The 10060-nt window shown below is 37.1% G+C and overlaps 2 protein-coding genes across 2 annotated transcripts; one reads left to right on the top strand and one right to left on the bottom strand.

The window, feature by feature from the left end:
• Window positions 1–445: 445 nt before the first annotated feature.
• LOC133326787 (cytoplasmic FMR1-interacting protein) lies at window positions 446–5342 on the bottom strand. Its single transcript, XM_061535395.1, has 11 exons — window positions 5119–5342; window positions 3896–5059; window positions 3166–3833; window positions 2932–3105; window positions 2757–2875; window positions 2390–2502; window positions 2131–2330; window positions 1520–2055; window positions 1356–1450; window positions 728–1114; window positions 446–662 (listed from the first exon to the last, which is right to left on the bottom strand). The coding sequence occupies exons 1-11, from the start codon at window positions 5323–5325 to the stop codon at window positions 456–458; spliced, it is 3870 nt and encodes a 1289-aa protein (XP_061391379.1). The 5' UTR covers window positions 5326–5342; the 3' UTR covers window positions 446–455.
• A 2962-nt stretch (window positions 5343–8304) lies between these two features.
• Window positions 8305–9895, top strand: LOC133326788 (uncharacterized). Its single transcript, XM_061535396.1, has 2 exons — window positions 8305–8420; window positions 8789–9895. The coding sequence occupies exons 1-2, from the start codon at window positions 8313–8315 to the stop codon at window positions 9893–9895; spliced, it is 1215 nt and encodes a 404-aa protein (XP_061391380.1). The 5' UTR covers window positions 8305–8312.
• The last annotated feature ends 165 nt before the right edge of the window (window positions 9896–10060 follow it).

Raw genomic sequence — 10060 nt, 5'->3', positions numbered from 1 at the left:
TGGTTGACTCAAATTACAAGCCAATAAAATTTGCATTGTCGGTGGAAAGCATAATAAACGAAATATGATCTTTGGCCTCTTCATACAGGTCTTGTGTTTGTGGTCTTGGTGGTTGGTTGGTGATTGTAAAAAATGTTTTGTATATTTTTTAATAAAATGCCAATGACAATGTTTTAAAAATTTGGTTGTTTTTTCTTTTATACTTATGTTTGTAATTTTGGTTACTAAAAAAAAAAAATAAACAGAAAAACAAATAAAAATTTGAATATAATATCTAATAATATACTGGCTAAGAAGAATAATTGTTTTTGTTTGTTTGCTTATTGTTTAATTGTTTTAACTATTAAATATATGTGTTTTGTTTATAAATATATTGTTTTGAAATCGTTGTACACATTTATGTGTCTTCCTTTTAAATAAATTTGATGTGTTTCTGTGTGTTTGCAAGTATGAATTTAATTATTCATACTTTGTCGCAATTTATTGGGATCTTGATAATGTGAAGATATTACCGAAGGATGTTGTGGTGGTGGGAAACAACGCACATGTTCAACATTTGAGCCCTCCACATCACTACCTTTTAGGTATTTATTTAATATAGCAAATATTTGTGAATTTAATACTTGGAATCTGCGTATACGATCCACCATGCGCTTGAGTTTCTATAGTGAAAAAATGGAAATATTATGAAATGGATTTTAATTTTGTTTAAAATTCTTGGACTTACAATTCCCTTAACATCCTCGTCCTTGCCATCAACACGCTGCACTCTCAAAATGTGATAGCAAAAATCTAAGGCCTCAAAACGACGTTGCTGTCCCAATAGTACAATCATTGCACAACCAGCCCAGTTCAGGCCTTCTCCAAACAATTCCTCAATTGTGTATTCAGTACCACGTACGGGAATACAATAGACAAATTGTAGCGCCGACCACAGACGATGAAATTCGGAACATTCATCAACGTGTATAATACCATTAGCCGGTGCTGGACCAGTCCAAACCGGATCATCTAAATAACTTTTAATACGATTCAAAATCACTTCAAAAATACTAAGGCCACAGCAGAGACGTTCTCGGGTGAGAAGATCTCCTTCACGGGCAATCATTGCTTGCTGGAAATAGATAAATTAATGGTAAATTAATAGGAGAGCTAACAATAACGAGAGTATTCATATTTTCAGTATCGAAAAGAAAAATATTCGATATTGTAAAAATTTTGGGAATGATGTGGGTTAAAGGGGGTGATTTGTAATCAGCTCAATTCCCATACAATTCTTATTGAAAGAGGGTTGAGTTTGTGAGGCAGATGAGACTTAATTAATTTTTAATTTTTAAAGAACAAAATATACTCACCTTTGCTGTGCCTAATTTTTCCACATTCGAGACAATTTGTAGATTTGCAAATTGGGCTTCCAAACGCTTTTGTTTGGCTTCGGGTTTTTCATTTTCTGCAACAGCAAAACAATAACAAATTAGCACTTTGTTTTCATTACAAAATATATAAATTTTCTTCTCACCTTTGCAGAATGGTCTGGGGAAGATATTTTGAAACAATGCAGCATGCAATAAATCACACACCTCTTCCTGTGACAAAGCCTGTTCAATTAGTAAACAGAATATAATACAATTACCAAATTCACGGAATGATTGAAACAATTCGGTTTTTGTATCCGGATACTGAACAATATCGGTCAAATGGGCTTGATAATAACTTAAAACACCCGGTGAACCATATTCACAGCGGGGTAATTTACATGATTTTGGCATAGCACTCATCAGGGTTTTGGTAAACTGCAAAAGTGATCCCTGTATCAATGGTTTTACAATATCCTTTAGGATAATATCCATAACAACAGCAATGCCTTGATAGCCTAATAGACGACACATTGCATGGAAGTGAGGTGCGCCAACGAAGCCAGTATATTGACCATATTGTGTGGAATAGGCAGCATTCAATTGTTTTGAACCCCACAAATAGTAGTGGGACATTTGAGGGGGCTTTTCACGTTGCATTGGCTGGGCTGATGCCAGATTTACTTTGCTGCGTACAAATCTGGAGGGAAAACATAAATTTTACATTTTATCATAATTGTTTCATATTTTACATTTTATTAAAAAAATAACATACCTATTTGTTGCTGCATTATAACAATAATTAACCAAGAAATCATAATTCAATTCAACAAACACATGAAGCGTTATGCGACCATATGGTGCCAATACATTGTGATTGGCCTCCTTAACCATAGCCTCGAAATTGTCCAGGGCCAAATATTTACTTAGCAATTTGTGACAGATGCGATTGCATTCCAATAGACCTTCAAGTTCCTAATAAAGTAATCAATGGGTTAGTTTTTTGTATTTCAATTTTAATGGTCATTACTTACCACTATGCCGGTAATATCATTGCCTTCAAAGCGACTTATTGCCAATTCAATACTCTTGTGCATATTAGCATTAATACGTTGTGTTATTAGCTTGTTCAAATCAATGGAGCGTCCTATAAAAAAATATATAAAATAAATTAATTGGGTTGTAAATTGCTATAAACAAAAAGAGGAGTACGAAATTTTTCTGCCCTTTAAAATACACTTTCAATACTGTTATTGCATGTAGTAGAAAATGCAATATAGATAATGTCATCACAGTTCATTCCACATTTATAGCAGCAGAAAACACAGGTTCAAGGTTCTGTATTCATATACCTCCTCTATCATAGAGCACGGAGGATATACATTTTCAAAAAAAACTTACCCAACAATTGTACATGTCTCTGTTTGAGTAATGTCTCATAACGATTATTGCGAGGATATGACTGGAAGTTAAAGCCCAAAACTTCACATTCCAAACGGAAACGTTTGTCCAAGAAAATGCTGAAAAGGCAATAAAAAATTATATTTTCTAAAAATATTAAAATTCATTAGCTTACCTTCCCGCCAATTGTTTGTAATGGGCAAAGATTTGTTCACTTAGCTTATAGACAAATTGATCGAAACACAAATTAACCTCGGCCTCAACTTCATCATATAAAAATTGTTTGCGGAAGACAGTCAAAGCATAATGAGCCGAGTCATTATACAAATCCAGGGGATATAGAACAAACCTATAATCCAAATAAAATTTATTAATATTAGAAAAATCGAATTTTGTATTTTTAACTCACTCCATCATAGACGGTTCCTTGGTTTGTAAAATATGATCGGTCAATATCCATGGCATGGACATTTCAATGGGGAATTGTATACGTTTTTCCATTGTTATCAAATCCTTACATTCCTCGTTGTGTTGATGACGCACCGTACATTTGTTGACCTTACGTCCCATTGTCATTTCCAAATAGAACTCACGATACCACAATTGTGATAGATCACAACATTTTTGTAGAGTATCGCTAAAGTTTAGCAAATAACTCCAATAGAATGATGTCTTATGGAATGCATCAATTTGCATGAGGCAATTGCCATCGATATCTTTACGTAAAGTGCGTTTGCCTCCCGATTTATCGGCAATCAAAGACTCCAACATGGTACGAACCATATACAACTGAGTTGAAGAGGGGCCAACATTGAGGCGTGGTACATGTATACGAAAACCACCATCTGGATCTTTTTTACCCTTTATAGCTGGATCATCTGTTGGTTCGTAACCCTTTTGCCAATCGGCAGCTGTTTCACGCACCGACATTATTATACTGCGTATAAGATCTTTTTTATTCTTGACGGCCTTGCGCAAGGGTTCACGCAAAGTTAGTTGGACAAAATCTTGTAGCTCTGAATAAATATTACGCCGTATGGCTTCACACAAAACCGTTTCAATACGGGCCATGAGGACCTGAGGAAATAAAAGATACATTAATAAAAAGCGTATAATTTCCAATGGAAGTCTTAACCCACCTGCAAACCCTTAATCATGGCAATAACTTCGATTAAAGCAAATTTCTCTTCCGATGTATAATTGTAACGCGTAGCTCGCTCATATTCTTCTGCCTCGACGGGACACTCTTTATTCTGATGATGATCCGTTGGATGCAATAGCTTCCAAGAATACAATTCCGTTACAACACTTGTCCACTCCGACAGTAGCTGTAAACCTCTTAATGCCAAATCTGCTGTTGCACGATTTTCAGCATCTGAAGGATTTTCCTTAACAGTTGTTGTAACCTCATTTGTGTAACGAGCCAATTCCGATATATATTTTACATGATCTTCACGTATCTGTGGCAGATGTACCATAAGATCTGCCTGGGGACTGGCAGCATTCGAACTAGACAAAGGCCATTTACTGGGATCGTAGTGTTTACTTCTCTTTATATAATTGAAGGGGGCAATTTGCATATCGCCAAACAATGGTACCACTTCCAAATTCTTAAAGATACGATCTATGCGATCCAGGCGGATCTTTTTCTTTTGATCCAATTTATTGATGTTGCACGCATCACTATCCATCAGGAATAGACCAAAGCCCATTACCTTAACCAACATATGCTTCTCTTCGGGTGTCAAATACATTTTTGTCTCGAACATGTGTACACAAATGTTCACCACATCCGACAGCAGATCCTCATAGCCAACAATCTTCTCCAGCGTATCTTTGACTGTGTCACGTATCTTATTTTGTGTTGCCAAAAACATGGAAAGATTCTGAGACTCCTGTAGAGTGTGAGAGTCTGACATAACTTTTAGAAATTGAGCCGCTCTTCGATATGTACTGTAATCGTTTTTCACACTAGACTTCATGTTCTTCAATTCATCCAGGACTGCAAACATATTGATAAAACGACCCAAAGTTAATAGATATGCTTCAGATACAAAGTCTTTGCGTTTTTCGGTATGGCAAAGTCGCTTAACTTCGCCCGAAAACGCTTCAATGGCTTTCCGTTGGAAATACATAAAATTTAAAAGCTTATTGACTTCGGGAGCCAAAACCTCTACGGTCTTCTCATAAATCTCAACACGATTGGGCTGTTCATTTGACTTGGGTTGTGGTATGGCTCGGGAACAGCAACGCCAGGTGTACAGCATAACCGAGTGCTTTTGGCCTTCATCGAGTAAAATGTTCTAAAAAAATACACAGTCTTTAAAATACTTTTAATGGAAATTTGTACTTTCATACTCACCAAATTCGCATGTGTTGTAGCCTCTTCAATGTATTTGGCAATACCGGTAACAAAACCATTACGATCCTCAAAGTTAGTATCAAAATTGGCCTTATAAATTACCGAACATGGTTGGGCCTCAATGCAGGGCTGTTCATCGGGCAGCGAGAGTTCATCCAATACCTCCACATTGGATAAGGCATCAGCCAGAGTAATTTTTTCCGTCATGTTGTTGCACGCTTATTCTAAACCCCACTTCTATCATAAGTTGTTTACATTCGTCTCCGAACCTGCTCTTCTTCACATTCACTTTGAATTTGGTCACCGAATCTAAAATAGCATCAAATATTGATTATTTGTGTCTGGTGTTAAAAACTATGTCATCGTGTGTAATATGCCACCCTAATGTTTCATTAAAACTATACCCTCACTTGCACCCACTTACAATCCGATAGGAAAGGGGGGTTGGGTGTGTCAGTTACTTCTTTGCAAAGCTTTAAATTCCAACAAAAACTCGTATTTTACTTTTATTTCATTATATTCTTATACTTTATCGGTTTCTGTACCTTTTATTTACTGAATTTTCACAAAACTAAGATCCGCAACACAAAATTAAAAACTTTTTTGATGAGTAAACAACGGAGCAAAATAATTTTTCATTTTCTTCGGACACAAACACACCCGCATAGAACTATCAAGGGATAACTAGATCGACTTACGACTAATCGGTTAATCGAACTATGATGTGCTTATTTGTGAATAACCGAATCAAAACACCTGCATATCGGGTTAGAACTGAAACAATTGGTCTGTTCTCGTACTGCAAGAATCTACAACTTTTTACTACGATAACGAATTTTCCTTTATGATATCGAAGAAAACAGTAAGATCTAGTAGATTCATGATGCAATAATAAGGTGATGTATACCAACAAAAACCTTTGTTGTTGTCTCGATTAGCTGTCAAATTTTTCCATATAATATTTCAAATGGTTGGCAACACTGCACATCGAATTCAAGTAGAAATTACCCACTTTGACAGTTAATCAAGACATCAGCTGCGCTAAATGGACTACCTATTCATTGTGCCATGAGTAGATTCTTGTAGTAAGGGAACAGACCAAATATGAACACTTTCTTATTTCGCGGGACTAAATTTTTAGTGCATGATAACATGGTACAATTATTAAGGTAGAATTAGTTATGTCATAACCATAAATGGTGACGTAGCAGTCGAATATATTGATTTCCATAGGTTTGGTTCGATCAGCTGATTGATATGGCTTTATGGTTATGTCCATGATGCAATAATAAGGTGATGTATCAAAACAAAAATCTTTGTTTTTGTCTCGATTATCTGTCAAATTTTTCCATATAATATTTCAAATGGTTGGCAACACTGCACATCGATTTCAAATAGAAATTACCCACTTTGACAGGTAATCAAGACATCAGCTGCTCTTAATGGGCTACCTATTCATTGTGCCATGGTTATGTCCGATAAAACCAGATGATTTCACTTGTGCTGTCAAAATACTTTCAAATTCGATTAAATTGTATGAAAACATAAACAAAAAATTGACAGTGTGAGGGATTTTTTTAAATGAAACATGGTTATGACATAATTTATATAGCTACCGCCTGATTACAATGTTTCCTCTTCTATTATATTAAAATATATTCAAATCAATTTGAAATAAATATAATATTAAAAAATTCGACTGGAAAAATTTGACTGAAATTTATGTGAGTACCTGTCTATTGGCCTACCCCACAGTGGCTGAGTCACAGGTGGAATTGCGCGACCCAGCACCGAAGTGCTGTACCAATCGGAGAGCATGCAGAAGGCACATTCTCTCCCTTGGTGAGGGGCGAAACAGGAAGACCGCGAACCACCCATAGCAAGGGGGCTATGCACGAGGACCACCTGCACTAAGTGCTGCCCTTCTCCTAAATGCTTCACGAGCAAAACTACTTAAATAACTAAAGGTCCGATCTTCAAGAGCTCTACTAAAATCCCACCCCGCCCCTCCCTCCATTCGATATACCCATATTAGCTAAATCTCTAATGGGATCGTAGTAACATCATTCCGTCAGTATATGCTTCCAGTCCTCAGTCATCCCGCACCCACATAAATCCGTCTGGGACAGGCCTCTTTTATGCAGATGCAGTCTCCCCAATATTAACCATCCTTTTGCCCATCACGGCATTACTGACAGTGAGACTTGGGTAAACGTGGATACCACGTCCGCCATAGGTTTATCGTCGCATAAGTCAGGTGAGATATATTGCTTACTAAGACGGAATTTACTGTATTCCGTATTCTAACGGCTAATGTCCTCGTTTGTTGGGGAATTTATTTTAACATTTTAAGGATCCACACGTTTTCGAGTAAGTGGAGAACATAATGCCGACCGCGGCATATCCACCTTACCATGGAAAGGACTTGGTAATTGAACTAGTTCAGCCGTCCAATTATCAACCAGGCTCCGCTCGTATGCAGTCGAAACCCTATCTGTAAACTATTTAACAGTATTAGGCATGACCACTGGTTATGTCATGGACTCCAATATTCGCGAAGGATCATTGGCTTGTTCGATTCACTGCTACCGTATATATTGGCCTTCCCAAGTTCGACAATTATAACCGTAAATTTTTAAAGTATATTTTCTAAAGAAGTTGGACAAATATAGGCGTGGATTTTTAACGAATATTTTCTGAAGATGTTCGACAAATGTAATAATTTTAATATTTTGCAGAATATTCAATGTTTTTTTTTTGTGGTATCGAGGTTCTCCGTGGCATAGCTCCATGCCATGGTAAGAACTTCGCAATTAAGAGGTGCTTACGTTGCAGTCGTTAATCTGACTACAACATTGAAACACTGATGGGTACGAGGTTACCCAACACCCCAGCGTTAGAAATAGATTTTTTGTTGGGGTCAATCTCGCTCGCCAATCATAGGACATAGGCCAATGATTAAAAAAAAAACAGCCGATTAGATCTGTAACAATATGGTAACATCAAGTAATGTACACCTGTCACACAACCAGGGTTCTCAATGTCGAAAAGTCGATAGCACAATATCGATTATTTTCGTCGAAGATCAACCTATGTATCCCTAGCAATACTACTGACACAAGGAGACAAATTCGCAAGTGCAAATTTAAAGAAATTGTCGAGTGACGATAAATTATAACTTAAAATTCCAAAATATGGCCAAAAATAAAAGCACAGTCTATCTAGGCTATGAGGACGAAGAGATTACGGATAAGCATTCTTCGTTATTGAATAGTACCATAAATAAAATTGGTGGTAGTGCGGTAGGTGTTCTATAGTATTTTTTTTCGTTTATTTGCTATGTGGTGGTATGATGGTGCGTGTGTGTATGAATGTGTTTCGGGGAACAGTGGAAAAGGGTTGCGATGACTAGGATTTGAATTCCATCATATTGAAGAGGAAATTGGGGAAATTTAATAAGTTGATGGATGTGGAGGGTTTTGTGACATTTTGTATCTCGAAGTTTAGATGGGTACATCAAAGGAACAGAGTTTTGCAAATAGCTGTTATTGATTTTATTAACATAGGATAAGAATCTGCGAATATGACACTCCAGTTTCCTTTCAATTTAACCATATTTCACTGTACAACAAATAATTGATATTTCTTTTTTGTCCTTTTATTTTTCTAGGATTGGCCAAATGGTGAAATAAAAATTCCAGCCTGTCCATTATGTGGCACAGCACGTCCATTGATAGTACAACTGTATGCACCTCTAGAAATGTCTCAATTTCATCGTACCCTTTATATATTTGCATGTTTGAATCCTGTTTGCTCGCAAAATTCCAAGAGTTGGCTATGCGTCAGGACCCAACATTTGGATACACCTGATCATAGTGATATTATAAAGGCTGTAGCTTCACCCAAAAATAATAAGCAGAAAAAGAAAAAGGAGGCGAGCAAGCAAGCAACCGGAAAGCTGTCTTGGTGTAGTGGAGCAGATGATTGGGGTGCCGTCGATGATCAGGCAATTGTTGGCGAAACCATAGAAAAAATGGATACAGAGGCGGACGAATGTAATGAATCCAATGAGGAAAATGGCAATGTGATCAGTGGAAAAAATGTCAATTTACCATTGTCCAGTGATGGTGATGAACGTCCCTCATCGTCGAATGAGGACGATGACGAAGATGAAAGCAATTCCATGGACAATGAACTGATAATGAATTTCAATCAAATGGATGTTCGGGCTGCACAAAACGTTGCCGAAGATCCCAATGCCAATTGTGCTGATGCCGCTGCTGGCGGTGGTGGTGGTAATGGCATTGCTGCTGCAGCTTCAGCAGCAATATGTGCAGAAATTGAAGGACCTGAGACGGATGTGGTTCTAGTCGAAACACCTCAAAAGCCTGAACGTGATTTAATAGCCTTACTTAAGCATACACCTACACCGGCCGCCTTAGGACCATTAGCTAAATTATCCGATCTCACAATTAAACCATATTTTATTGCGGTAGATTTAGAAATTAATGCATCGGGTCAGGATTATGAATTATATGGTGGTTCATTGTCGGCCGAACATATTCGTGAACTTTATTTGGAATATAAGAAGCAGGATGAATCGGCATTGTCACCTGGTAGTGCTGGCGGTAGTGCAGGAGGTGGTAGTAGTGGTGTGGCCGCAGCAACTCCCGAAGATCAGGAAGCCTATGAGAAAGCTTTACCGGCACATGGTGATTTAATGTTCCATCATTTCTTAAGTACTATTCAACAGAATCCGGGTCAAATTTTAAGGTGAGTGCATACAAAGATGCTTCTGTAGAAGATGTAGCGGATGATTCATATAAAATAATCTTCACTGATTGAAAAAGTAACTTCTATTTTCTAAAAAAAATTATAAAGACAAAAAACTGTCCTCTTTTGGAATTTTCGTAGCAGGACTGAGATCACACTTTACGTTGAC

The sequence above is a fragment of the Musca vetustissima genome, unplaced genomic scaffold, assembly GCF_032173495.1.
Source record: "Musca vetustissima isolate MV318-11 ecotype Yass unplaced genomic scaffold, APGP_CSIRO_Mvet_v1 utg83853, whole genome shotgun sequence".
Lineage (NCBI taxonomy): Eukaryota > Metazoa > Arthropoda > Insecta > Diptera > Muscidae > Musca > Musca vetustissima.
Note: the sequence above shows the minus strand (reverse complement) of the source record. Positions and strands in the feature narration are given on the sequence as shown.

Excerpts from the sequence above, each read along its gene's own strand:
- LOC133326788 (XM_061535396.1), top strand. The coding sequence starts at position 8,313 with ATGGCCAAAAATAAAAGCACAGTCTATCTAGGCTATGAGGACGAAGAG. Across the intron at positions 8,421-8,788 it reads ATAAAATTGGTGGTAGTGCG|GATTGGCCAAATGGTGAAAT; the intron begins GTAGGTGTTCTA and ends TTATTTTTCTAG.
- LOC133326787 (XM_061535395.1), bottom strand. The coding sequence starts at position 5,325 with ATGACGGAAAAAATTACTCTGGCTGATGCCTTATCCAATGTGGAGGTA. Across the intron at positions 2,331-2,389 it reads ATGATATTACCGGCATAGTG|GAACTTGAAGGTCTATTGGA; the intron begins GTAAGTAATGAC and ends TTACTTTATTAG. Across the intron at positions 1,451-1,519 it reads CCCCAGACCATTCTGCAAAG|AAAATGAAAAACCCGAAGCC; the intron begins GTGAGAAGAAAA and ends TTGCTGTTGCAG.